General features: G+C 67.5%; 3 protein-coding genes across 12 annotated transcripts in view; 1 reads left to right on the top strand and 2 right to left on the bottom strand.

Moving 5' to 3' along the window:
• Positions 1-1,700, top strand: part of INPP5A (inositol polyphosphate-5-phosphatase A) — a 157,622-nt gene extending 155,922 nt beyond the window's left edge. For all 3 annotated transcript variants that reach the window (XM_077877118.1, XM_077877120.1, XM_077877121.1), the window contains 2 exons: positions 104-190; positions 273-1,700. In XM_077877118.1, coding sequence (XP_077733244.1) covers positions 104-184 — 81 coding nt within the window. In that variant the 3' untranslated portion in view covers positions 185-190; positions 273-1,700. The remainder of the gene's footprint in view (positions 1-103; positions 191-272) is intronic.
• NKX6-2 (NK6 homeobox 2) lies at positions 1,116-4,907 on the bottom strand. 2 transcript variants are annotated; one of them, XM_077877123.1, is made up of 4 exons: positions 4,449-4,907; positions 4,179-4,351; positions 3,703-3,918; positions 1,116-1,669 (listed from the first exon to the last, which is right to left on the bottom strand). In XM_077877123.1, exons 1-4 carry the CDS (start codon positions 4,849-4,851, stop codon positions 1,451-1,453), a joined length of 1,011 nt encoding a protein of 336 aa, XP_077733249.1. In that variant the 5' UTR covers positions 4,852-4,907; the 3' UTR covers positions 1,116-1,450. The 2 variants fall into 2 exon arrangements, with proteins under 2 accessions (XP_077733249.1, XP_077733250.1); XM_077877124.1 differs by lacking the exon at positions 1,116-1,669 and having other exon boundaries at positions 3,522-3,918; positions 4,449-4,905.
• An 11,535-nt stretch (positions 4,908-16,442) lies between these two features.
• CFAP46 (cilia and flagella associated protein 46) overlaps positions 16,443-26,973 on the bottom strand; it is a 94,259-nt gene continuing 83,728 nt past the window's right edge. For 6 of the 7 annotated variants that reach the window (XM_077877109.1, XM_077877113.1, XM_077877112.1 and 3 more), the window contains 10 exons: positions 25,912-26,073; positions 21,857-21,921; positions 21,719-21,779; positions 21,613-21,648; positions 21,077-21,179; positions 19,826-19,938; positions 18,601-18,682; positions 17,872-18,008; positions 17,693-17,773; positions 16,443-16,986 (listed from right to left, as the gene is read on the bottom strand). In XM_077877109.1, the coding sequence (XP_077733235.1) occupies positions 16,862-16,986; positions 17,693-17,773; positions 17,872-18,008; positions 18,601-18,682; positions 19,826-19,938; positions 21,077-21,179; positions 21,613-21,648; positions 21,719-21,779; positions 21,857-21,921; positions 25,912-26,073 (965 nt within the window). In that variant the 3' untranslated portion in view covers positions 16,443-16,861. Of the gene's footprint in view, positions 16,987-17,692; positions 17,774-17,871; positions 18,009-18,600; positions 18,683-19,825; positions 19,939-21,076; positions 21,180-21,612; positions 21,649-21,718; positions 21,780-21,856; positions 21,922-22,423; positions 25,457-25,911; positions 26,074-26,973 lie in introns of those variants that run through there. The other variant, XM_077877116.1, reaches the window with a different exon arrangement.

Raw genomic sequence — 26,973 nt, 5'->3', positions numbered from 1 at the left:
CCCCAGCGGGAGGCCGTGTGACCGGGTCGGAGCGGGGTCGGGTCGGGGTCGGGCCGGGTCGGGGCTCGGCCGGGCTCCTGACGCCCTTCTTCTCCCGCCGCAGCCCGTGTTCCTGGCGTTCCGCATCGCGCCCGGGGCAGGTAAACCTCACGCCCATGTGCACAAGTGTTGTGTCGTGCAGTGACGTGTGGTAAATATGACTCCTTCCTCCACCTTTTCTCAGCTTTTCCTGGTGTGTTTGTTCCTTTAACGAGTGACCAATTCCACGGCAGGGAAGCGATGGCAGCGACACCAGAGGGCCCTTCGCGAGACCTCCCTGTAGCGCGAGGAGCAGGTGACGTCCCGTCCATTGAGATACGTCCTCCTACAGCTGCATCGACAACCCGCCCGAGCGCCACCCGCTAGACGGCCGGCCCCACACTTCGCTTCAGCCTCCGGACGTTCCGGAAAAGCCTCACATACCTCACTGTCTTGTCTGTTCGTGTGACATTAAGTAGAAATATTGGGTTTTTGTAATAAGTCACCGTCCTGTTGCCAAAACTCTATAGACAGGAGAGGGAGTCTGTACCTGAGACTTCAGAGTTTCAATTTTTAATCATTGTCAGCGTGGGAAGAGCTTCTCCGGCGTGGAAGCCCCCCGGGGCCACGTCCCCTCTGCCAGCTGGAGGTGCGCCCGGGCGAGGCGGTGGGCGGTGTGGCCGCTGGAGGAGAGCCGGGGCCCGTCTCCGCCTCCGGCGGCTGCCCTGCCGTGTTATTTACTCCCCTGCCGTGTTACATGGTTTTTGAATCACACTGCAGCTGCTTTTCCATTTTTATATATATAAATATATATAAATATATACTTTTTAAAAATAATTTATAAATCTTACCAAAACTTATGCTAAATATACTTTCCAGGATGAATGCTTGAGAGGGTCCTGTCCGCAGGTAGAGACGGAGTCTAGCAGTTGAGGCACGTGAACCTGTCCGACCGCGCGCCCCAGCGGGGCCGTCCGGGGGACGCTGACCACAGCACATCTACACTTGCAGATTCTTACTCCTATGCCTTTTTTTTCTGTGTAATATTAAGAACTGAATGTGAAGTTTGTAGCTAGCTCGGGTGTACCTTTTAAGAATTTTGTAAACCGTTTCGTCTGTCTTTTGTTACTGTTCTATGGTGCCAAGTACTCTACATAAACAATAATATCATGGGAGAAACAAAACTAGCCTAGTCCGCTTCAGATAGAACCTGCTTCTAACATGGGCTGTACATAACCCTATTACGACGAGCAAAACTGTAAGTTTCCCGGGCTGCGCAGCGCAGCCAGCCTAGTAGTAGCCTCGCCGCGACGTCTCCCCTAGCACGAAGGACAGCATTAAAAGGTCATTGCAGAGCCTGTGGATGAAACACAACGTATGTTTTATTGATCTGCTTCAGAACACTACAGAATTCCTGGACTGGGCGAAGGCCTTAGACGCTCGTTTTTAGGTAAATCACTACCACTGAAGTGCTGGGGTGTCCGCTTGCCGAATCCGTTCCTGACGGTGCCATCGGGGTCTGTTCGGCGTCAGTGCTGTGGCCGCTGCTCTGTCCCCGTGCCCCGCGGCAGTCCGGCCCCACGCGCTTCTGTGGAACGGGGTATCGGCTGTGGGTCGCCGTGGAGGCCTCTAGAAATGACCGCTCCGGTTCCTAAGCAATAAAATTGATCATGGTGAAAACAGTCCTGCGTCCGCTTTGTTTCTCTGCCTTCCCTGCCCCATCGCCTTTGAGATGCTAAGCGGCGGGCGGGCGCTCCTTTGTGGGCTGCTAACTGGAGACCGGGGTGAGCCGAGAGGAGAGAGGGGAGATCCCGGAGGTCGTCCTCAGACTCGGCTACACCAAACCAAGCGCTCAGTTAAGTGCAGGAAAATCATCTTTCGGGTTTTTTGTTTTGTTTTTTTTTTTACCGTACCGGTAACTAACGAATTACCCCGCAGCATTTAAAAACGAGATTATAAAAACTCTCTGCTGTCCTCGAGACTTTAAAACTGGAAATTCCTTTGCTCTCAACGTGAGCAGGGAAAGCAGTTCACCCAGACATAAAACAGGTTTCCATGTTGCTGCATTAAAAAGACCGGCCAGTGGTTCAAAAGAAACGTCTGTTTTTTAAAATTGATGGTGCAGCCACGAGGCATAGAACCAATCACCAGCCTTTTCCGTTTCTCTAACATTTTCAAAAATGCCTTCCAGGAGAAACCTTACAGTTTCTGTAAGCTCCACAGTTCTCAGTAGGATGCGACCACGTGGAGCGCCGGCCCGAGGTCTTCCCCCAGCCGGACCTGCGGCGGGGCCTGCCGGTGAGCTCCCTGCGCCCCGACCGCGGCCCCGCGCCCCGACCGCACTCCCTGCGCCCCGACTGGAGTCCCTGCGCCCCCACCACGCTCCCTGCGTCCCCACCGCGCTCCCTGCGTCCCCACCGCGCTCCCTGCGCCCCGACCGCGCCCCCTGCGCCCCGACCGGGATCCCTGCGCCCGCACCGCGCTCCCTGCGCCCCGACCGAGGTCCCTGCGCCCAGACCGCGGCCCCTGCGCCCCGACCGGGATCCCTGCGCCCCCACCGCGCTCCCTGCGCCCCGACCGCGGTCCCTGCGCCCCGACCGCGGCCCCGCGCCCCGACCGAGGTCCCTGCGCCCCGACCGCGGACCCTGCGCCCCGACCGAGGTCCCTGCGCCCCGACCGCGGACCCTGCGCCCCGACCGAGGTCCCTGCGCCCCGACCGCGGACCCTGCGCCCCGACCGGGATCCCTGCGCCCCGACCGGGATCCCTGCGCCCCGACCACGGTCCCTGCGCCCCGACCGAGGTCCCTGCGCCCCGACCGGGATCCCTGCGCCCCGACCACGGTCCCTGCGCCCCGACCGAGGTCCCTGCGCCCCGACCGGGATCCCTGCGCCCCGACCACGGTCCCTGCGCCCCCACCGCGCTCCCTGCGCCCCGACCGGGATCCCTGCGCCCCGACCACGGTCCCTGCGCCCCCACCGCGCTCCCTGCACCCCGACCCGGGTCCCGTCCCCCGCGGAGCCGTCCGGGCCTCACCGGGGAGGAGGCAGTGCGAGCGGACCCTCGGAGGGCGCGCGGTTCCTTCGGGTTTGCCTTTGGCGCCCGGATGAGTCGAACGACCATTTCTAGCGAGGAGGCTGCGGCCGCCTGAGCCGCGGGCGCTGCAGGGTCCGGGAGCTGCGGGCCGCGGGCGGAGCCGCAGCTGGGACTCGCCCCTCGCCCGCCCCGGGTCCCAGCACGCGGCGGCGCTGCTCACCTGCCAGGCCCCCGCCGCGGAGCCGGCCCGCAGCCCGGGAGGCCGCCGCACCTGCCCGCCTGCGCACCTGCCCACCTGCCGCGTCTCCGTCCGGTCCCCGTCCCGCTGCGCTGGGCGCTCGCTGGCGTCGCGGCTCCTCCGGCTCCCGGGCGGCCGAGGGGTCCGGGTCGCGGGGCCCGGGACTGGGGGGGGGGGGCGGGGCCGCGAAGGAAACACACGCGGTGCAGCCTCGGAGCCGCGGCTCCCCGGGACGTGTTAAATAATTTATTGATCATACAAAGTGGCTCCGCCCGAGCCCGCGCCGGCCGCCTTATAACTTATCCTGTAAAAATATATCTACACCCGGGCGGCGGCGAGGGGCGCCGGGCCCCGACCCCGACCCGACCCCACCGGGTCACAAGGCGTCCCCCGCGCCGCCGCACGGGCTGACCAGCGCCAAGTTCGCGGGTTTGTGTTTCTTGAGCAGCCGCGTGATCTTCTCGTCGTCCGAGTTGGGGTCCAGGGGCCGGTTGTACTCGTCGTCGTCCTCCGCGTCCGAGCCGCCCACCTTCAGCTTCTCGGCGTCCGAGTCCTGCTTCTTCTTGGCCGACGCCATCTCCGCCGCGTGCCGCTTGCGCCACTTGGTCCGGCGGTTCTGGAACCACACCTGCGGGGCCGGGCGGTCAGCGGCCCGAGGGCCGGGCGGGGGCGGGCGGGCGGGCGCGCAGGAGCCGCGGGGCCGCGGGACGCACGGGGACCCCGCAGCCTCCGGGACGCGCGGGGCCTTGAGCCCGCGGGACGCGCACCGACCGCGGGGGCCGCAGGACGCGCGGGGACCCCGTCTCCAGGACGCGCGGGGCCTTGGGCCCGCAGGACGCGCACCGACCCGCCGCCCGCCCGGTTCGCCCGACGCGGGCCGCCGCTCACCTTGACCTGGCTCTCGGTCATGCCCAGCGAGTAGGCGAGGCGCGCGCGCTCGGGGCCCGCCAGGTACTTGGTCTGCTCGAAGGTCTTCTCCAGCGCGAAGATCTGCTGGCCCGAGAAGGTGGGCCGCGAGTGCTTCTTCTTGCCGTCCTTGTCCAGGACGCCGCCGGCCGGGGCTGCAAGGGCGCGCGGGTGAGCGCGGCCGCCCGCCCCTCCCCGCCGCTCCCCGCCCGGCCCGGCCCGCCCCCCGCGCCCCGCGCCCCGCGCGCCTACCCGGGCCGGCCAGCCGCGGGTCCCTCCAGGGCGAGCCCTGCACCACGCCGGGCCAGAAGATGGGCGGGCGCCCCGGCAGCTCGGCCAGCGGCTTGGGGTAGCCGCGCGCCACGGCCGCGGGCCCGAAGTACACGCCGGCCGACGAGGCGAGCCCGTTGAGGCGGGGCAGGCCGCCCAGGAGCCCGCCGCCCGCCGCCCCCACCGGCCGCCCCAGGATGTCGCTGATGCCGTGCGGGGTGCCGAGGGGCAGCTGCGCGCCCAGGCCGCCGAGCGCGGGCGCCTTGAAGCCGGCGGGGCCCAGCTGCGCGTAGGGGAACAGCGCGCTCTTCATCTCGGCCATGTTGTGCAGCGCGGCCAGCGGGGCGCTGCTCAGCACGAACGCGCCCGGGCGGTTAGCGTCCATGGGCGCCGCCGCCGCCGGCCCGGGAGCGCATCCGGGCCCCGCCGCCGCCGCCCCGCGCCGCGCCCGCCGCCCGGGAACTTTGCGCGCCGCCCGGGGCGCTCGGGGCGCGGGCGCCGACGGCCGGGGAGGCGCGAGGCTGGGCGGCGGCTCGGGCGCGGCGCGGGGCGGGGGCCGGGGCGCGGGCAGGGGCGGCGGCGGCGGCGGCGGCGGCGGCTCCGGCTCCGGCCGATCCGAGCGGCGGGGCGCGGGCCGGGCGCGCTGATAACCGCGGGGGCCCCCGCGCGGCGCGCGCGCTGATTGGCTGCGGACGCCCGCGGCCCGGCCATTGGCCAGCGCCCGCCGCCCGCCCGCCGCCCCCGCGGCCCGCACTCCATGAAGGGCCCATTAGCGCGGCAGGTGCCTCCCCGGCTGTAAATTCGGGCCCTGATTTATCTCCCGCGGGACGAAATAAATCCCGCCGGATGGGACTTTAGTTAGGCGAAGCTTTTAATGGGGAACCACGGAAAAATACGGCGGCAGAGTCTATCGCCCGCAGGAATGCAGATCCCGAGACCCGCCCTGCGCGCGCCGTGCGCCCCCCTCGCCCCGGGCCCCGGGCGCGCCCCCCGCGCTCCCCGCCCCGACGGCCGACGGCCCCGCGCGCACGCCCTGCCCCCGCCGGGTCCGGGGCCCACCCGCGACGCAGCACACCCGGGCCGGCGGGCTCTGCGCGCGGGGCTGTGCGCTCCCGGGGGCGCCTCGCGAAGGCCTCGGCTGGGCCTCGGGGGCCGCTCCCCGCCGGCGGGGCCACACCCTCGCGCCCGCGCGGCCTCCCCCGGCCCGGTGCGGGGCGCCCGCGACGACTGCCCGGCCTCGCTCCGCGCGGGGACCCGGGGCGCGCTCGCCGGGGCGCTTCGCGGCGCCGCTTTCGTTGTGCGGCGTTGACGGCGAGGTCCCCGCGGCAGATCGGAGCCCCGGGCCGGCGGCCGCACGGTCACTCCCGCCCGGACGAGGCCTCGCGACGCGGGGGCGGTCGGGCTCCCCGCTCCCCTCCGGGTGCGCAGCTTCCCCCGCGCCCACGCCCCCGCGCCCTCGGGGCTCCCGCTTCACCTGCCCCGCTTCCCTGCACCACGCGCCCGTGCGCCCCGGGACCCGGCGGGGGACGCTCTCCCGCAGGACCCCGGGCCCGGGCGGAGCGGAGCGGGCGGGGCGCGTCCCTGGGGCCCCCCTTTCCCCGGGCGGGGGAGGCTGCGCAGGACCTGGGGCCCCAGCCGCCCCCGCCCCCCGCCGCGCGCCCCCGGGTCTCTGACGTCGCCCGCCCCCCCCCCCCCCGCTCCCGCCCGGACGCCCGGGGTCGCGGTGGGGCCGCGCGTCTCCCGGGAGCCAGTGGGCGCGGGGAGGGGGAGGCGTGAGCGTCCGGCTTCTCCCGGGTCCCTCCCCGCTCGCTCCCCTCCCCTCCCCTCCCCGGGTCCCCCACCAGGGCTCCCCCCGCTCATCCCACCCCCCGCTCCCTCCCTCTCCCCAGGCTCCCCCCGCCCCCAGCCCCGCCCCCCGCGCCCCCTGCAGCGCCCCCAGGCGCCGCCCCCTCGGGGCAGGTCCCCAGCGGCGGACCCCGCGGGCGGAGCCGAGGTCGGAGGATGCCACCTCCTGGCCTGGAAGGAAACGTCCTGCGGAGGCGGAGGCGGAGGCGGCGGCGGCGGCTTCTGCGCGCAAACCCGCCGCCGTCGGAGACCGGGAGCGCTTGGCCCCGAGCTGCGAGCATCCGGCGCCCGGGAGCCGCGGGGGGCGCCAAGGACCGCTGGGCCGCGGAGCCGAACCCCGAGCCTCGGCAAGTGCCGCGGGGGAGGGGGCGGCGGGGGGCGGGGCACGGGGGCAGGGGCGGGGCGGGCGGGGCGGGCGGGGGGCAGGGGCGGGGCGGCGGGGGGGGGGCGCGGGGCCCCGCGTGGTGCAGCCCTCGCCCCTCCCCGAGCAGGCGCCGCGGCCCATCCAGGGATCTTGCGCCCGCGGGCCCCGGAGCCACAGCAGGTCGGGGACGCGGAGGGGCCGCCCCGGGCCGACGGGCAGGGGAGCGCGGCGGGGACCGGGGCTGGGGCAAGGCCCACGCCCGCGTGGCGTCACCCCCGAGGCCACACGCAGGGGCCCCTGCGCTCCCCGCCCCTCCACGGCCCCCCTGGCCCCCGGTGGGACCTGAGCACCGCCCTCCCACCGCACCCCTGCTGCTGCGGGGGAGTGAGCAGGGCGGTCCTGGAGGCCCTCAGGTGGGCGGGGACGAGGCTAGGGGCCTCCTCCCCCACCCCTCCGCCCACCCGCCCCGCCCCGCCCCTTCGCCCCCTGCCCCCTGCCCCCTGCCCTGCTGTGCAGCCCCGGGAACAGCCAAGGCCCTGCGCGCCGCACCTCGGGATGCGCGTCCTGAGCGTGTCCCCACGACCCTGCCCGGCCCGGCGGGGACGCTCGGTGCCCAGGTGCTCCGGGGGCTGGCGAGAGCCGCGGGTGGGAGCCCCGTGTCCGGGCGGCGGAGGGGCTCTGTGCTCCCCCAGGTAGGCACCACCCAGGGCCCCAGGCGCCTGAGCCAAGGGCATCTTGCGGGGCGGCAGGAAGAGGCCGGCCAGGCCCTGGGAGGCGGGAGCCCCGTTGGAGGAGCCCGGAGGTGTGCTCAGGAAGGGGGGGCTGGGCGCAGGCAGGGGTGCAGGGAAGCCCGGCCCGCTCCTCCCTGGCCAGCGGGGAAGGGGTGGCGCTCCCGTCGGGGCAGAGCCTGAAGCTCCCCCGAAGCCCAGGGTCCACGGCCTCCCGCTGCGCCCCTGCCGGCGCCCCAGCTCCCCCCTCTCTGTACTGGACTGACCCGCGGGCTCCCGCCCTGCCCCGTCTTCACCTCCCTCCTCCGCAGGTGCAGCCCCCCGTTGGAGTCAGGGCCTGCTGCGGGGTCCGCAGGCTCCCGGGCTCCCGGGCTGTGACGTTTGAGCTGGCCGCACGTTCTCCGCCCTGGGGACACAGGTCCACAGCCCGCCGGTGCTTGTGGGGTGCCCACGTCCCCCCTGCTGACACACGGCCACTCACACTCCCTCCCTCCGCCTCATGAAAGCCTCTCTGGAGGGCGGCACCCCCTCGGCCAGCTGCCCCGGCCCACACTCGGCTCCCTGATCTCTGCCGCTCGGGTGGCTGCAGGGGTGGCTGCTGCAGGTGCCTGTCTTCCTCCTCTGCTTCCCGGGACCCACGCTCTCCGCAAGACACCCCATGGGCACCAACCCGCCAGGCATGCGGCCATAAGCACTTGAGCCACAGACAGACCCCGAAGAGGTAGCTCGGAGCCCGGGCCCCGGGGGCGGGGGGACCCCGTGGGAACCTGAGCCCTGGCACCACCTTGCTGTCCCTCCCACTTCTGAGAGGCTCCGCGGAGACCTGTGGCTACCCGTCCCCTGCAGCCACATCCAAGGCAGCGGCCCCAGCCCAGCCCGGCAGGCGGAACCCGAGCCCCAGGGATGGTCTGTGCTGGGAGTCACCCCCCAGGGCCCCGTGGACCATCCCTGGGGGATGACCATCCCTGGAGGGGAGCCCTGCAGGGCCGCCTGGCTCAGAGTCGCAGGAGGGCCCCCAGGAGGGCGGCCGCACAGCGGGACAGCAGAGGCCAGTCCTCGGGGATCGTCACACAGGACGGCTCGGAAGCCATCCTCTGGGGTCCCGAGAACCGTGTCTCCTTCAGGAAAGGACAAAGGGAAGTGGCCGTAAATCACGGCTCAGACTCATTCCCCCGGGGCTGCGCGGGCCCCAGATGTGCAATCGCGGGTAATGAGCTCTCTCCCGGGGGCTGCTGGGGGGTCCTGACTGCGTGCCAAACGCGCTAATTGAGCACCGAGTAAAAGATTTGTGTTAGGGCCTCGCTCCGCGGCCGCCGTCGCCGTGCTCCCAGGATGGGACGGGACTGGCCTGGCCTGGCGGAGGCTTCCGGAAGGGCTCTTGGCCGCACTCCAGGCCGGGTCCCAGCCCCCCTCTGCGCGGGCATCGTGGCGGGCAAGGGTCTGGCTGTGCCAGGACAGGGGCCGGGCACCTTCCACGGGCCGCTCGGGGCCAGCAGGCCTCGGCCGCGGGGAGGGGCTGCCCCTGCCCCCCTGGGCTCTGGCCTGGGCTGCCTTGTCCACCCCATCCTGGGCTCTTACGAGGTGCCTGTCGCCCGTCATGGGAGGCGGATCGTCCCCTCGTGGGTTACAGGGTGGCCGGGGCCCTCTTGCTAAGGGCTGGCCCGCCGACGTGCCTGGGGGGCTGGGGGGCTGCTTCCCGGAACCCGGCCTGGAGACAGCTGGAGGCCCGGGGCCGGGGAGGGGGGCAGGAGCTCAGGGTCCAGCCCAGGGAGTCGGAAGGAAGGTCTGTGACGTGTCCTAAGGTCTGGGGGTGGCCTCAGGCCAGAGTGCTGGGCCCCGTCGCACTCTCCCAGCGAGGGGCGCGTGGGCCTGGGTCTGAGAATGGCCTGGTGTTGGGGGCCCCTCCCCGGCCCTCGGGGTCTCTGGGGCCCACTCTGCAGCCCGTGCCGGGCACCCTGGTACACCCATCGCTGCGGGAGACTCCGGGACATCCCGGGGGGAGCAGGCAGGGGTCTGGGGACTCTCAGCTGCCAGACCCGGGCAGGGAGCACGACATGAAGACGTCACCAGAGGAGGCTTGGCCTCCTCGCCCCACGGAGAGCGCGGTGCCCCTGGGTGGCAGGTCCCTGCCAGGCTCTGTGTGTGACACACCTGCCCTCCACGGCGGGCCTGGCGGGCCCTGGGGCAGGTGCTGCCCACGGCGGTCCTTGGGAACAGGTGAGGCCAGCAGAACCCAGACGGGAGGGCCGCGCGCGGGGCAGGGAAGGGTGGGCGGGTCCCGCTGTGCAGGGCGGACGGTGCCGTCAGGGGACACAGGCGCCCGTGCCAGGAGGCCACATGGGGAGGAGGTGCTGGGATGGGGCCTCCCCGAGGGGCAGGACGGGAGCGCCAGCCTCCTGGGCTGGACGGGGACGCGGCCAGGGACACAGCTGCCCGTCCGGGGCTCCACGCAGCATCCCTGACCTCCCGTGAAATGACAGTGGGCCGAGCCCGCCCGCCAGGGAGACCGCCCGGGGCGTTGCCAGGGTGAGCAGCTGGGGCCGCGGGCCCAGCGGAGGGGCCTTGGTGGCGGTGTCACCTGCCATCGCAGCAGCCACCCCCGTGGCCCCACGTCCTCTCTGCCCGCGGCCCCCGAGGTTCTTTCTGCTTGTCATCCCTGCGCCGCCTCCTCCTCCCCCGGGTGCGTGAAGGACGGGCCGGACCGTCTCCCCGAAAGACCCGGAGGTGCGGGTGCAGGGCCGGCGTGTCCCTGCCCGCCGTGTGGTTTGCACAGGACACACGGACACGGGAGTCAGACCTGTGGGGTTTGCGGCCTGGGGGCTGCAGCAAAGCGAATCCCGGGTGGCCGTGAACTCCCGGTCACTCTCCCGCGTGGGGTGCGAGGAACGGGAGCGGGATAAACGGGGACTTCCGGGGAACAGAGACAGGCTTGGGGCGGGTGACGCGCCCGCTCAGGAGGGAGGACGCCCGCGGGGCCGGGCCGGGGGCCCCCACGTGGCGCCACCTGGGAAACTGCACGCCTCATTTCACGAAACAAATTGTCGTTTCATCTTTAAGCCCATGAACGAGGAGCAGAGAAGGGGCCCCGGTCCCATCTGCCCCCGGGGACCGAGCGGAGGATCAGGTCCTTCACGATCCTGGAGAGTAACACGACCCACAGAGCAGCAACGGGCTCCTCGGGTGGCGCGTTGCCCGGGGTCACGTCTCCTGCCTCAGTCTGCGCCTCGGGGATCCGCCCCGAGGTTTGGGGCAGTGGGTGCTCGAGGACAGAAGGCGCAGCCGCCTTCCTGACGTGGGTGCGCTCGCGGGGAGTGTCCTGGCCGCGTCCTGACAAGCCCCCACGCGCTGGCATTGCCCCCCCGCACCCGGAGCGTCCCCCCCACGAGGCTCGGCCGCCCCCAGCGTCCTTCACTCCCTAGCGGCCTCCTCGTGCGGTGCCCTCTACACCCTCCGAGTCCGACCGAGGCCGGGGGGCCGTGCTCCTGGGGACACGGGGGGCGGGGGGCACCCTCTGCGAGGGCCGCCGTTATTCTCGCGATTCCAGGGGGGACGCCCCAAGGGGGACGAGGCCTGTGAGTGGGGCCGGGGGTCAGCGTGGGGCGGCGCCCGTGGTCGGCCGGCGCGGAGGGTGCTCGGCGGGTCAGCCCGTGGGTGAGAAGGGCCGGGGCAAGGCCCCCAGAGCCAGCCCGGGGGGGGCCTCTGGGGGGAGGCGGGCAGGCCGGGCGCTGTGCTCCCCTCGGAGGCCGAGGCCGGCGGGTCACGGTCAGCGCACCCGACGGGGCAGCCGCGTGTGGTCAGCGAGCCGCGGACGGGGGTCACTGCCACGAGCTGGAGCCAGGAGACCCTCGGGTCACGCCTTCGCCTGGATCCACTGTCCCCGGCCCGAGGGCAGCGTGGGGCGCGTCCCGGCACCAGCCCAGGGAGCGGCCCCACCGCCTGGACACGCGCCCCTGCCTGGCACACCCAGGGCCCCCAGCTGGGCCACGTCCCTGTCGCCTGGCGACGTTGAGAGCCGCCCTCGCTGCCCCACAGACTGCGCCAAGGTGTGGGGATCACAGCCCCGTCCCCGGAGACGGGAGCTCCCCTCCGCCCACGTTCCCAGGGCGCCCACATGGCACGTCGGGGTCAGCGAGGGACCCGGGCTCTCCAGCAGGAACAGGGCCCCCCGGCCCCTGAGCCTGTGGTTTGGCAGCGGAGCCCCAGGCCCCTGCCCCAGGCTCGGGGAGGAGGGCAGGTGGGGGCGCCCGGAGCCCCTGCTGGTCCCCTGCTGCCCGGGAGGCCCGGCCGGAGAAGGAGCCGGTGGCACCTGGTCCTGCAGCCCGGAGCGAGCAGGGCTAGGTTGGGGATCTGCGGCCCCTCCTGCCCCCCCACACCCCTGGACGGGACCTGGCCTGGGGGGCCCCACGTGGGCTTGCGGGACCCTCAGGGCCAGTCGCCCAGCGTCCCGGGCACACGTGGCTGCGTGGGCCGCGCCGGGGCTGGGGGGCCGGTGAACGCTGTGCCGCCGTGCGAGCGTCCCCAGCCACCCGCCGTGTCCCCAGCCCAGAGAACGGGGCCAGCGCGGGGGGCGCCCCACCCCGGGCCCCAGCCAGGGCAGCCGCTCGGCCTGATTAGCCGACACCATCTCCTGCCTCTTGTCACAAAGAATTAAAATCTATAATAAGAAAAGCTCGCAGCGCCCCTGTCATTTGGCCCATCAGCGCCTTCCCGGCCCTCAGCCAAGCGCCGGGGCATCCGTCTCGTCATCTCCCTCCGGCCTCAATGAATTGTGATAAAAATGTCAAACAATTAGATTACGCGGCCAGGAGCGCGGCGTGATTGAGTGGCGAGGCAGGGCGCGTCCCCTGAATCACCCTGACGCCGCCGGTAAATCCCCCGCCCCCACCTGTGCGCGGGCAGCAGGTCTCGGCAGCACCGGGCGGGAAACTGAGGCCCGGCCTGGGCCTGCGGGTCGGTGGTGGCGGGAGGGACGAGGGAGGGAGGCGGAGTCCGCAGTCCCCGGGGCTCGGACGCCAGGAGGCAGGTCAGAGGTGCTCCCAGGGCCTGCCGGTCCCCACAGGCTGCTTCACCTGGGAGGCCACCCCCGGGTCGGGGGTCGGGGGTGGGGCTGGGGGCGGGGTGCAGGGTGCCAGGGGCGGGGTGCAGGTGTGGGTGGCTGGGTGTGGGGGGGGTGGGGTGCGGGCCCTGTGCACCCCGCTCTGGCCGCGAGCGGGGTGGGCCTGCCCGGCCCCCGAGCCGCGCCGCTGGCTTCCTCCCGCTTAAGGGTGAGGACGTGTTGAAATTGATTTCTGTTGGAAATGGGATAATTAAACTGGTTGTTTCTGTCTCCATCATCGTCATAATAAAATGAGAGGACAGCGGGGGTGCGCGGCGCGGAGTAATACTGTCCGCCCTAATGCGAGGGAGCGTTAATTGAATACGAATGGCCTTCCCTGAAGTCGCTCGGTTATATTTCAGAGATATGGGATAATGATGCCACTTCATCATCTTTACAAGATATAAAATTACTGGCTCCTCTGGGAAGATCATTAAGGAAAACAATTGTTCACAGCAATTGAAAATAGAGTTTTAATTATTTAATATAGAAATTAAACTATTGGAGACCGGGGCTGGATGGAGGGGCTGAATAGAAATCTACACACAAGCACCTGTGAACGCTTTAGCTGTATGAAGGCGCCTGGTTTCTTCATCCGGATCCACCGGGGAGGCCGACTGCAGCCGACGCCGAACTCCCTGGAGGAGGGCCCGGCGCCCGCCCGACCCGCACTCGCTCCCCGGGCGCACCTGCGGCGGCGGCGACGCGGGCACGGACCCCGGGGTGGTGGGCGATGCTCTTCCACGGGGATCGACTGAGGCCCCACCGTGACGTACTGAGCTGGGGAAACCGCCCGCACGTCCCACGGGGGGCGACCCCGCTGGCCTGCTCGAGCCCGCAGGCCCCGGCCCCGCTGATCCGCCCGCCCGGAGGCCCCTCGGCCAGCGTCCGCCGCGCGCCCGAGATGCTGCCCACGAGAATTGTGATTCAAGGTGTGGCAGCGGGAGCGCGGGGGGCGCTGGGTGGCCCCGCGGGAGAGGCCGCCGCGCAGGGAGGGCCGCAGGCACGGGGCCACCCAAACGCTGACCCAGGGCGTGGCTTTTGAGTACATTTTTCTCCTTTTTTAATTCTCCAACTTTCCTACAATAAAATATATTGTCTAAAAAACAGTCCTTGTTGTAAAAATGCGGAAGTCTCGGGGCGCCTGGGTGGCTCGGTGGGTTGAGCGTGGGACTCGGTTTCGGCTCAGGTCGTTATCTTGGGGTTGTGAGATCGAGCCCCGCGGTGGCCCCAGGCTCGGTGGGGACTTCTGCGGGGGACTCTCTCTCCCTCTGCACCCACCCCCGCCTCTGTAAAATACATAAATACGTCTTTTTAAAAAAATGGAAATCACAATTTTCAAGATATGAATTAAAACAGATGAAGGACGCCTGGGGGGCTCAGCGGTTGAGCACCTGCCTCCGGCGTAGGGCGTGACCCCAGGGTCCCGAGATCGAGTCCCAGGTCGGGCTCCCTGCATGGAGCCTGCTTCTCCCTCTGCCTGTGTCTCTGCCTCTCTCTGTGTCTCTCATGAAATAAAATCTTTAAAAAAAATTAAAACAGATGTGACTTTTAAAATGGTGACTGCCAAGCAAGCCGGAGCACGTTGGTGCTTCCAGTCGTTGCAAGGGAGGGGCCCGGCCGGCCTGGGCCTGGACACGCGGCCTGGGAGCAGGGCGAGGTCAGGCCCTTCCGGGCCCCGAGGCCAGGGCTGCCCTTCCCCTAGGACAGGACGGGCTCCCGAGTGACGGGCTCAGGGCCGCCTGGCCCCCTGCAGCCCCAGGGCCCCGGGCGCGGGCATCGCGGGGATCCCGCCACCTCCCTCCGAGGCCGGCCCGCCATTCCAATTACCTTCCGTCTATGATCACCAATAAATTCCAAGTGATCCTTTCTCTCCTTACAGTTTTTAGGGTTACATAAATTCCACCCATGCAATTTTTTCATGCGTGAATATATTACGGGATGCCACTTCTGTTACAGGAGCTAATTGATAATGTGATTTGTCATGTTGCTGGGGCATAACTCAGAAAGTTATTTCAAAGCCTCCGATACGCGGACGAGCACTCACGTTTCATATTTCTCACACGCGTAGACACAGCATAAGGTAAAAAATGTGAGGCTGCACAGATGAAATATCTCCAGAGGCTTTTATTCTTGTTGTTTGGGTGGGTGCCAACATCTTTCTAGAAGGAAGCTCATATATCCACGGCTGCTCTGATTTGAATTTATTCCTTGATCATTAGTTAGCTCTTTTATTTTTTTTTTTTTAACTGGAAGAAGTATGTGTATGTTTGACAAAAGGGAAAAAATTAAACAAAAAGAAGGGAATCACCGCCTTTCGATGTTCTCAGACATGAGCTGTTTTGAAAGTTCTTACGTTGAACTGACCGTAGATTTGCAAGGAGTCGCGGAGACAGTCGGGGCGGCGCGGCCCTCGCGCGGCTTCCCAGCGGGGCGCCTGGACCTGGAGCCCGACCGCCGCCGAGCTCCGTTCCGCCCGGTGCCCAGAGCGCGTGCACCTGCGCACGGACCCCTGCCCGCCCGGGCCCCGTGCCCCCCGCGCCACCACCGTGTTCTCCCCTCCCTGTGCTCTCGTCATCCTGAGAATGCGTCGGTCGCGACCCATGACGCGACCCATGCGGTGTGTGACCCGGCCGGTAGCGCCCCGGAGGCCGTCAGGGGTCGGCGGCTCGCTGCCTGTCCTTGGGGACCCCGCGGGCACACGCGCCAGGCCCCGCTCGGCCACTCCCGGGGAAGGACACTGGCCTGTGTCTAGGGCTCACGCTGGTGGGACGGACCGCGCGCCAACGGAGCCCGGAGCCCCGCTTCTCTGGGTGCGGCCTGGGGCGCGGGGCCGGGCGCGAGCTGGGCACACGCCGAGGTCAGAGGACGCAGCCCAACGGCCGCCCAGAGGCTGCCTCGTCTCTGCCCCGTGGGTGACGTCGGGGCCCGGGCCGCCTCTTCCCCGCAGCAGGGTCAGCAGGTCCATGGGATGCTTCCGCCGTCCAGTGTCACACTCTCTGCCTCACTATGGGGCCGGGCCTCCGCGCCACCCAGGAGGCCCCCGTGCGGCCTGTCTGGCCCCGGGCAGGGGCTGAGCGTGGGCTTGCCACCTGCGTCCAGGACACGAGGCCAGGACACGCGCGTCCACGCTCCTCACCGCACCAGAGGGAGGAACCCGGGCGAGCAGGTCTCCCGACCGCTTAGCTCCAGGCCTCCCAGCCCAGAGTGACCGTGGTGCCTTGGCCTAAGGGGGGCTGCCCCCGGCTCCCAGGTGTCCCCAGAGCTGGTGCTCGGAGGCCACGCGTGTCCAGGTGAGGCAGGCAGAAGGCTGCGATCTGTGCTGGGGCCTGGAAGGGGCAGTGCCAGTGGCCCCCGGGCCGGGGTCCCCGTCCTGGCTGCTGCGCCCCTGGGGACCAGGACCCCCACCGCCCGTGGACTCTGACGGGCTCAGCTCCACCCAGAGAGACCTGGAGCCGGCTCTCCTCGTCCACGGCCACCAGCCCGGGGGATTCTGGGGACACGGGGTCCTAGCCGCTCCGTCCCCAGCCTCCACATGGGCCAGGGTGGCTGGGGGCCTGCGCAGGGCACTTGCTGGGCACCGGGGCCTCTGCTCTTCCCACGGCCACCTCGGCACTGGCGGCCTGTCCAGCCCTGGGTCGGCGGCCTCTCCCGGGGCTGCCCTGGTCCACTGTGGTGCCCACGACCGTGGGGGAGGTGTTGCCGCTGCACGTCCCCCCCGTGGGCCTGGGACACCAGGGCTGCACGTCTCAGCCACCTCTGCCTCCAGCAGACGCCCGTGACTCCCGGGGAGCTCTGGCTGCCTCTGGGGACCTGGCCTCACGGGCACATCCGAGGCCCCGGGGCTGGACTCCCTTCGCTCACGCGCTCATCCGGCGATGTCGGCTGAGCCCCACGCAGGACGGTGCTGCACCCGGGGCCCCAGGCCACACCGCACACGGGGATGCAGACACTTGTCATTTACTAAGGGGCTCACGCCAAATCCATGGTGTTCCTTGTCCGGGACCCGGGGGACCTCCAGGGAGAGCCGCAGCCCAGGACCAGCCCTACCCCAAATACAGCCGCCCCCCACCACTGGGGCCCGAGGGAAGGCACAGTGCCGGGGAGGGTTCTGGGGTCCTGGCAGCCATGGGGTCAGCGATGCACCCCCCCGAGTCTCCTCCTCCACCAGGGTCCCCAGACGAGCCTGGGGGAGGGGGTCCCGAGGAGGAAGCGCCTGAGCCGGCCAGACTCGGAGGGCCCTGGCCTGACCCTGAGCAGAACTGGGGCTCAGGGCGGGGCCACTGGAGGAGGGGAGCCGACGTCTGGGGAGGGCTGGGCGGTGGCTCCTCAGCGGAGGGGTCTGCAGGCCCTGGCCCCGGGGTCACCCGACGGCCAGGTGCGGCAGCCCATACAGGACGGAGTTGAGGGTGACGGGGAGCCAAGCGGAGTCGCCGAGCTGCGGCCAGAGGTACGGAGGCTTGTCCCTGGAGGTCCACGCAGACTCATCTGAGGGAGAGTGGGACAGCGCTCGCGGCAGCCCGGCTCACGGGGGCACCCGGAGGACGAGGGGGCCCGACTGCCTGCGGACGCAGCCCTGAACGTGGACACTGCCGCCATCGGCTCCCGGGGACGCCGAGGGACACTGAGCCGAGGGGCCCACTCGCAGCACGGAGGGCCGGGCAGCCGGGCCCCCGCCAGCTCCGACCTCCTGCTGCCACCGCTGACTGTGGGGAGGCCTGCGCGACAATCACGGTTTTGTCCCTGCTTCCAGGGCACATCAGCACAGGACGGCAGCGAGCACGGGGGCGCCGCGGCTTCCCCTTCCTCCATCCACAGAGCAACTTGTCAGCAGCGGCTGCACGGCCGGCTCTCCCGGGGCCTCCGCCCTCATGCACCTGTGGCAGGTGCCACCCCCAACGCATTCACAGCCGTATGCGGGCCCCTGGACCCTGTCGCTCCTAAATCCTAAGCTCCTTCTGCGCTGCGCACCTAGAAGGCTCGCGCGCCCGCCCCGAGGGCTCCTGGGCTCCAGGCCTCCGGCGCCCGCGCACTCCTAACGCCCACGTTTTGCCCCAAGGGTCTGCGGTGCCAGCTCCCACGGGGGGCTGTGCTGTCCGTCGGCGCCGCTGGCCCGGGGAGGGGCGCGGACGCAGTGGGCACCCCGCCCTGCAGGCCGCGGGGACGCCGGCGGGGCTGAGGGACAGCCGCGTACCGTGGCTACTCACGTCACCAGCTCCCATCTTCTGAAGGACGCGCGCTGCTCTCCCGATCGGCTTGCCAAGCGCCAACAGATCTAGGAAGGCGACACCCCTCAGACTGGCCAGGGGCGTGGCCTGCGGGCTTCTGGGGGGCCCGCAGGCTGGGGCCGCGCCCGGGATGCCCGCCACTCACTTTCCCACAGGACGCTGGCCCGCAGCGCGTTGTCCCGCAGGAGCGTCGGCCACTGGTTTGCCAGGATGCTCCTGACCCCCGCCAGACTCAGGAGCACGGCGGTCTCGATGGGGTCCTCCAAGCACAGCTGGGCCACGCTGCGGGGGATGGAGCTCCAGTGGGACGGCCCGAGCCGCCCAGCCCTCAGACCAGATAGCACCGGGTAGTGGACGGAAGCTCTTGGGGTTCGCGAAGGAATCAGAACACCCTCCCGCCCCCCGCCCTCCCCCATGTCGTCCAATAAGAGGGCGACCCGGGGCGCCGCCCAATCCCTCGGGGCCACTCCCAGCCTTGCAGGGGAGCCGGGACGCAAAGCATCCGTCATGAGACAGGCCCCTGCTCTGCCACCTTGGGAGCCCACACAGGCCTGGGGTGCACGAGACGTGGGGCGCTCTGAAGCCAGGGCACCCCCCCGGCGGCCGGCCCTCTGTCCGCTGGCCCAGTCCCAGCGGGCCTCGGGAGGACAGGCCGGCCTGTGCTCTGCTGCTGGAGCTGCCCTCCCCTCCCACTGCACCCCCGCCCCCGGCTCTTCCAGGGAAGGGGTCGGGGGCGGATTCCGGGGCTCTGCCCGGGGGTGCAGGGACACTCTGGCCCCCACAGCCCCCGGGGCACACCCATCAGTCCTGGCCCCCCGGCACCCCGGGAGTGGAGGCAGGCGGCCGGCCCAGGCCGGTGCAGGGGCCCAGGCACCTCTTGTTCTCCGAGCGCTCCGCCTGCCGCCGCATGCTCTCGTAGGACCGCGTCAGGTCCAGCAGGACCATCATCTGGCACTCTGCGGGGCACGGAGAGGCCTCAGCAGCTGCACGCCCAGGACGGGCAGGCCAGTGCGGGCTGGGGGCGGCACCAGGGGTGCGAGGATCGGGGAAACGCAGCCCCATACTCGGACCTGACGTCCACAGACCCTTTCCCAAGACCCACTGGCTGCACGAGCTCTCGGGGACGTAATCTGCTTCAGGAACTCCCCGCCCTTTGCCGTCTCCTCGTGCAGGCGGCTCTGCTCCCAGCATGCCATGCACAAGCACCCCAGCCTGCGGGGGGTGGTCTCAGGCACGGGGTGAAGGCTGGTCACCCTGGCTCGTGTGCCCCGAGATGGGTGCCAGGATCCGAGTGCGACCCCTGGCTGTGGGCACGCCGAGAGCCCCACTTCCTGCAGTGGCCTGGCTGTGGACAGGGGCAGGCGGCACCTCCAGCGCGTGAGGACGAGCCTCGATGGGGGCAGCACGGGGCGCCAGCGGTGCCGTCACCCTCCCCCGAGCCTGGTGAGCCTGAGAACGCAGCTTCGTGCCTCCAAGACGGCCCCTGAGAGGGCCGGTTCCTACCTCCCCTTGGGGCAAGGAATCCCCAGGTGACCGGCTCTGGGGTGGGTGGGCTGTGGATGGCCCATCTCTCGGGGGCTGGAAAGGAGACAGGTACCAGGTGATGGGCCAGGGGTTCAGCTGCCCTGACCACAGGACAGATGTCCCTGTGCTGCTTGTGCTGCCAGCAGGGGGCCGCGTGCCTCTTGAGGGCACCCTCTAGGGTCCCTGAAAGGCTCCCAGCGACTCTGCAGTGCGGCCAGTCAGCCACTGCCTCAGGACGAGGGCACCAAGGGCAAGTGAGGCCTCGTACTCGGGAGTCCTCAGGGGACAGCCACAGCGTGCCAGGCCGAGAGGAGCCGCGTGTACAGCAGGAGCGGTGGGGGCTGCGGCCAGTGTGCCCTGGAAGCGCCCGGCCAGCTCCCGACTCTGGCGGAGGGTCTCTGGGAGTGGAGGAGGGGCAGAGCCGGCGGGGCCCCCAAGGGCCCCCCCACAAGCCCTTTATCAGAGGGTGACCAGTGGGGACTCAGGGGCCTTGCTCTGTCCCTGCGTGGATTCATCCGGCGCACTGGGGCCCGGCAGAGCGTGGGGCTTTGGGCAGCGCTGAGGGACGGGCTCACCTTGAAGGTTCATGGCAGCCAACCTTTCCACCAGTATGTGAGACAGGAAGCTCTCCATCCCATAGAAGAAGAAGCCGCCACAGCTGCCCAGGAGCTGCTCCCACTCGGCCTGGCTGCAACGCAAAGGAGGGTGGCCCCGTGGGCGGAGCCAGAGGCAGGCAGCAGGTGTCCCGGTGTCCCCAGGTGCTGCAGCCAGGACCACCCCTGGACGGGGGCCTTCAGGGCTGCACACTCTCGGGATGGGTCTGTGCTCTTCACTCCCCGACCCCCTCGGCTGGGACAGAGCTAACGGCCACTCTCCTGGTGCCCAGGGTCAGCTCCCTCCTGGGCTCCTTCTATCCACGTGGCTCTCCTGACAATGGCCCTCGACTCCCAGGAATGAGTCCTCATCTCACTGAGCAGGGAGTCTGGAAAGTGCTAGAAGGATGCGTCCCTGACGGCCAACCGCACCCAGGTCTCAGAGAGCACCCACAGGGAAGTGTCCCTGCCCCCAGCACTCGGCCCCGCCCCCAGCAGGCCCCGCCCTCCTCTCCCACAGCCCCGCCCCCAGCAGGCCCCGCCCTCTTCTCCTGCAGCCCCGCCCCAGCAGGCCCCGCCTCCTCCCACAGCCCCGCCCCCAGCAGGCCCCGCCTCCTCCCACAGCCCCGCCCCCAGCAGGCCCCGCCTCCTCCCACAGCCCCGCCCCCAGCAGGCCCCGCCCTGCTCTCCCACAGCCCCGCCCCCAGCAGGCCCCGCCCTGCTCTCCCACAGCCCCGCCCCCAGCAGGCCCCGCCCTGCTCTCACAGCCCCGCCCCCAGCAGGCCCCGCCTCCTCCACAGCCCCGCCCCCAGCAGGCCCCACCTCCTCCCACAGCCCCGCCCCCAGCAGGCCCCGCCCCTCTCCAGGTTCTCCCCAACACTCCCCCCAGGTGTCAGAGCCAGGGGCCGGCGGGCACTGGACTGCCTGGGGGTCCCGGGCAGGAGCCCACCCCTGGGTGCCAGGTCCTCACTTGTGCAGTGGGTATGAGGACAGTGACTCCCCCACACAGGCACCATGAGGACGGGGGAGCCCGCAGTGTGATGGAGAAAGGCCAGACCCCAGGAGCCCCTGGGGGGGCAGCAGAGGTGGGGGTGCACGGGGCAGAATGGGAGGTCCAGGCCGGGGGCGCCTGGGAGACAAGGGGAGACGGAGGACGGCCCCTCCCAGCACGTGCAGAGCACCCCTCCAGCCGCCCACACAGACCTGCCCCCTGCAGGACACCCCAACACCAACCTGGGCAGGTGCTTATTGCCCAGATGGCCCACCCACAGGGCGGTGAACGTGTCTCGGAATCTCTCCAGAATTTCCCGGGTGACGAAGACAGGAGTCAGCATTTCTGCGACAGGAATGGAGCGGTGAGCAAGCAGGGCGGAGCTGCGAGGCCGCGGGCGTGGGCAGCAGCAGGCCTGACCCAGGGCCCGGCCGACTCCACGTTTGCTGCTGGTGGGCACGTCAGGGCGCCTTCCCTCCTTTGTAAAGAGTCTAAAAACCAGTTTAGCCAAAGCAACCCCCAGGAGCTGACTACTCAGCGCTGCAGTGGGCAGCACCAAGTCCCGTTTCTGCACCGGATTCCGTTTAGGGGTTCATCTTTCCCACGACCACTGTCCTGACGTGGCTGTGAGGGCGAAGGGCCTACTCCCCCCGCGTGGTCGGTGTAACCGGGGCAGCCGGGGGACAGAGGCCGTGCCCAGGAGGCCGGCTCCGAGGCCACAGCACCGCGGCCACGCTGCCCTGTGAGGGAGCCCAGCGTGGCCCGGGGAGGCACTCACCTGTGCCCTGGGCCTCCTCGTAGGGGTCCACCACGACTAGGTCTCGGTTAAGGAGCAACAGCGCTCGGGCTTGGGCCACCCGGGCAGCGGGGCCGGTAAAGGATACACTTGAACTTGTCGGCGTCCACGATGATGCAGTCGGGCGGGATGAGCCGGGGTGGAGTGTCCTGCGCCATGGACAAGGGTCGTTGGGGTCCTGTGTCCCGCAGCTGGGACCCCAGGCCCCCCAGGCCCACGTGCCCACCTTCCATCCCTTCTTCCCTGGAATCCTCTTCTTGCCTCTGCCTTCCTTCTTCATGGCCCCTTCGGCTGCAGACGACACGAGAAGGTGGTGTTCGGGGCTAGTAGAGTTGGTGGCACACGGCATCATGAACACACTAACTGTCCCTGAACTGTTCATACTTTAAAAGGGTTAAGTTTACATTCTGTGACTTTCACCTCAATTAAAAAAAAACAAAAAAACAAACCCAAAAGTAGTGAACAATTGACTTTAATTCTTTTTTTTTTTTTTTTTTTACTTTAATTCTTGTGAAGCCGAGAGAGCAGTCGCCTTTGAATTGTTAAGGTTGCAGGGCCGGGGAAGGCGGCGCAAGGGACCCCACCAGAGGCGAGTCCCGGAGGCCCCAGCCCACCTGGCTGACCGTTCACACAGTGGGCCCAGCACCCACTGGGCGGTTCTGCCCCCCGCACGAGGATTTACGCCGCAGCGTTCTGGTGGCTCCTGGTTCTATCAGAGGGGCCCAAAGGATGGCAGTTTACTGCCTCGCCTTCCTCCCTCTCCCTCGTGCGTCCCGTTTCTGCACCCCCCCCCCCCCCCCCCCGCATCGAGGCTCCAGCAGGGCGGGGACGGCAGGCTCCCCGGGGGTGCCCTCAGGAAGGCAGCGGGCCCCAGGTCCAGGTGGCGCCTCCACCGGCGTGAGGTATTTCACTCTGTCCCCTTTGCTAAGAATTTCTACTACGAACGCAAGCATTTTATCAAATGCTGTTTTTCTGCAGCAATTGAGATGCTTGTAAGTTTGTTTTTGTTTAATCTAATCTAATGACACTTGTAAATTGTGGGTTCGGGCTGGGTGGTGAGAGTTCTATTTTTCTTTCTTGTGCTGTTCTTGGCAGTTTGGGTGCCCGGGGCGACGGAAGTCTAGGCCGGGTGGGCCCTCCGCTCTACTCTCGAGGAGACCCGTAGAGACTGGCGTGGACGGTTTCTGGAAAGTCTGGTCGATCCCAGCGGGGTAAGTCGTCCATCTCCCCTCCTTGCTGGCTCGGAGGCCCTCAGGGTTTTCCTTCGGGGTCCGGGAGCTGTGCTTCCCCAGGACGCGGTCCGCTTGGCCTAAGGGTTTGGATACGCGGTCGTCCGGTCTCTGACGATCTTCCAAATCTCTGCTGCATCTTTAGAGTTTGAGTCTCTTTTCATTCCTGACGCGTATTTGTGCACCATCCACTTCTTTCTTGATCATTCTTACCAGAATGTGTCTATTTAATGAGTTTTTTTAAAAAGATTTTGTTTTCTATTTTTGTTGATGTCTGCTCATGCGTTTATTGGACACTTCCTCTGCTTTCTTTTTTTTTTTCTTTTTCTTTTTCTTTTTTTTTTCCTCTGCTTTCTTAAGAGATTTTTTTTTTGCTGTTCTTGCTCTAACTTCATAAATTCGATGCTTTAAGGCTTATGAACATCCAACCTTTTCCTTTCCCAATACAAATGTTCAAGCTGTGAGGCCCTTCCAGCCCCGCTGCCCTCACTCCGCCAGGCGTGGACCGTCCCGTCCCATGAGATGTGCACAAGTGTGTTTCTAAATTTCCAAATGCAGGGGGATTTAAGAAATCCACGTCCTGGTAGCGGCTTCTGTCCCGATCACTGTGGAGTCGGCCAGTGTTGCTCATCCCTCCGGGCGTCCTTGGGGCTTTGCCTCTCCTCTCCCTGGCCTGTGTGTGCTTCCCGGTCCCTGGCTCCCGGGGGCTCGGCTCACGCGTTCCGTTCGTTTGTTTTTCTTACTCGTTCTCCGACTGTTGGTCTGGGGCTCATCCGCCAATTCTCTTCTTTTGGTCGTTCTCCCTGAAGAACCCTGAGCTCTTCCCACGCACGCGGCATTCCTGCAGCCGGCGCGGCCCGCGGCCCTGAGCTCGCCCCGCTCTGGGTGTGCGGGGTCCTGGCGGTCAGCACCCACTAATGCGTTTGGAGAGCCTGAACTCACGCTTAGTCAGTATTACTGGTACTTCACGCTCAGAGCCTGTGTGCATGTCTCGTTGCTGCCCTAACAAACTGCCCCAAACGTGGGATCTTAAAATACACATTTACTGTCTCACCGTCTGGAGGTCAGAAGTCGAAAAGGGTCCCCCTGGGCTGGAATCCAGGTGTGGCCAGGCTGTTTCCTCCTGGGGGCTCTGGAGAGAATCTGTTCCCCGCCTTTTCCTTACAACCTGCCTCCTGGCGGCCTCGCTGCCTCCCCATCTTCAGAGGCCGCAGCGCGGCTCTTCCCATCCCTCTGCCACCCTCCTGCCTCCATCTTAAAAGGACCCTGGTGCTGCCATCGGGCCTCCTGGGTCATCTGGGTCACTCTGCTGTCTCAGGGCGGTCCCTGGGTCACATCTGCACAGGGGTCAGGTCACACTCAGATTCTGGGGAGTCCTCCCACCACCCCGGGGGTGCTCTACTCTCTGCTGCTGCCACAGCAACACGGGCCACCCAGAGCAGAGGAGAAACAAGGACCTTCCTGTAAACGACGCACAGACCACTGGGTGCTCATGTCGGGAAAGAAATGGAAACCGTACCTTGCGCTGTAGGTCAGGAGGGTGGATAAAATGTTAAAGGCAGAAAAGAAAACCAGATGTATTTACGAGATACCATGGGAGAAGAGCTTCATGATTGTGAGTCAACAAGTTTTTAAAAAGACCCCAGAGCGGGGATCCCTGGGTGGCTCAACAGTTTAGCGCCTGCCTTCGACTCCAGGGCGTGATCCTGGGGTCCTGGATCGAGTCCCACGTCGGGCTCCCTGCATGGAGCCTGCTCCTCCCTCTGCCTGTGTCTCTGCCTCTCTCTCTCTGTGTATCCCTCATGCATAAATAAATAAAACCTTTTAAAATATATTTTGTTCAAAAGACACCATTTAAGAGAGTGAACAAACTACAGGGTGGGAGGCGGCATCTGTGGTCACAAAAATAAGAAAGTGCACACACAAACCTATGGAAACCCTGCCAACCAAAAAAAAAGAATGAAAACCAGACAACCTGCCAAAACTTGGCCCTGGACGCGGACTCGCCCACAAAGAGCCCTCCCTCTTCGTCGGGGGCTGGGACCCTCCACGGAGGAGGGGGCGCCTGCTGGTTGGTGTGGACACACCTGCTGTTTGTTTCTACCGGCCCCAGCGGCTCTTTCCCTTTTCCTGCCCTTTGCGCATTCCTGGGTGCTTCTGTGTTCCACTTCGCTGTCCTCACGGCGTGTGGGCTGCGGCTCCGACCCTCGGCACTAACGTAGGGATGTCTGTCGCTCGCCGGCTGCGCTGGCTCCGTCGGGAAGTCGGGGTCACTCTTGGCCTTGCTTCTGCGAGCGCAGCGCCTGTGTTCTGTGGCTGCTCCTGAAACGCCGCCCGGGGGCCTGTCGCTCTGACCACCCCCCCTGGAGTCTCCTCTCCGCCTCCTGTGGCTGGGGCTTATGGAAACTTCTGGACCCGTTGTTTTGCATTCGATTTGGTGGGAGACACTGGCCATTATTAATTGCCGTACTCCCCTTCCGAGGGCTCTGAGCACAGGTCATCGCTCCTCTAGGCTCGGATCCGTCTTATGTGGGGTCAGCCCCACCCTCCAGAGTCCGAAACCCACCGTTGCCTCTCTTTCCAGTTTTCACCTGTTTCTGTTGGAAGGGCAAATTCGGTCCTTGTTACCTCCTCTGGGATGGAAGCCAAAGCCCAAACTATTTGTTTTTAATTTAACTTCATATTTGTTGAAGTGCGTAAAACAGCACAGAGCACAAGCTACAGCCTGGATGGTTTCAGGCTCTGGGCCCATGGTTGCCAATGGCCTGAGTCCTGTCCCTGCTCCTGGTCCCTCCCTCCTTGCCTCTGCTCACCACCCAGGAAGCAGGTGGCCATGTCGTTGGTCACCACCCACCCACACCTTTCAAACAGGCTCGTGAGGCCGAGATCAGTGTTTAACCTCTCCTCCAGGGAGCCACGGCACCTCACACGCCATTGAGGCCCCCGAAGCAGGTGGCAGCCACTGATTAGAGCATGTGGCGGGAGCGCCTGGAGGTGACCCGGGTGGGCCCACAGTGAAGGCAGTTGGGGCGCGGCCGAGGGTGCCCCTTACCTGTCTCCTCCTTCCGGAGGCGATTGCACAGCATCTGCAGGGAGAATTCTCGGGACACGGAGGACACCATCCCTGCCTCAAACACAGAGAGGCCCTCCAGGGGCAGCTCCAGAAGATGCCTGTCCACGATGAGGACGGTGTCGTCTGCAGCCTCGAGCTGAACTGTGGGCAGGGAGGCAGCAGCTACGAAGGCGGCGGGGGACGGGCTCCCCCGGACCTACGAAGCCCAGGATGGGCTGCACTCGCTGTGCGGAGATGCAGGCCCGCAGAGCTCCCGCCAGGTTCCCCAGGCCTCCGCGGTCCAGCCTCCACGTGGCCAGCTCCGGGGCAGCTCCAGGCCAGGACCCCTCTCACCACGGAGCCCCTCTCGAAGGATGAAGGTCTGCACACTTGTCACGTGGCAGCCCGCCCGGCGGCCGTGGAGCCCTCAAGGCCGGGGGACCTGCCTGGCCTGTTGGACGACCCGCTCCTTCCGCCAGGCCCAAAGCACGCAGAGGGCAAGGCCACAAGACACTTGGATTGAACGCGCCGTATGTTCAAAGCAAAACCAAATCGCTTAAAAGTGAGCAAAGACCTTAATCTGGGGAAGTTCTAGGGCAGAGCTGACCTCAGGCGGGCAGAGGTGGCCTCCGAACCACGGGGCGGGCCTGCTTCCCTCCATGCCCACAGCCTCCGGCCCTCGCCTCATCACCCTTCCCTCTGCTCATGGATTCTGCGGGGGCCACGGAAAGCCGACCCATAAAAATGCCTTTGAAGAGCGATTTATCAACCCGCAGTGCCGGGTAAGCGGTGGAGCCCCCGGGTGCGCCACAGCACCTCCCGTCTGGGCCGTGGCAGGTGGCGCAGGCAGGTCAGTGAGGCCGGCGGGTCTGTCCTGGCAGCGCAGAGGTGCCGAGGCCGCCCAGGCCCAAGCCGGGCCCTCTCCCCGGGGCGGCTGAGCCAGGCACACTTCATCCTGCGCTCATCGGCCGTGGGTCATCTGGGGTGCCCAGGAGGGTGACGGGCCACACGTCTCCGCTGCCCCAGCGCGCACATGGGCCACCAGCTCTCTGGGGAAGGGCA

The sequence above is a fragment of the Canis aureus genome, chromosome 29, assembly GCF_053574225.1.
Source record: "Canis aureus isolate CA01 chromosome 29, VMU_Caureus_v.1.0, whole genome shotgun sequence".
In the NCBI taxonomy this organism is placed as follows: Eukaryota; Metazoa; Chordata; class Mammalia; order Carnivora; family Canidae; genus Canis; species Canis aureus.
Note: the sequence above shows the minus strand (reverse complement) of the source record. Positions and strands in the feature narration are given on the sequence as shown.

Coding starts and splice junctions, on each gene's coding strand:
- NKX6-2 (XM_077877123.1), bottom strand. CDS start 4,851: ATGGACGCTAACCGCCCGGGCGCGTTCGTGCTGAGCAGCGCCCCGCTG. Junction 4,352..4,448: donor CCCGCGGCTGGCCGGCCCGG/GTAGGCGCGCGG, acceptor GCGCCCTTGCAG/CCCCGGCCGGCGGCGTCCTG. Junction 3,919..4,178: donor TGACCGAGAGCCAGGTCAAG/GTGAGCGGCGGC, acceptor CCGGCCCCGCAG/GTGTGGTTCCAGAACCGCCG.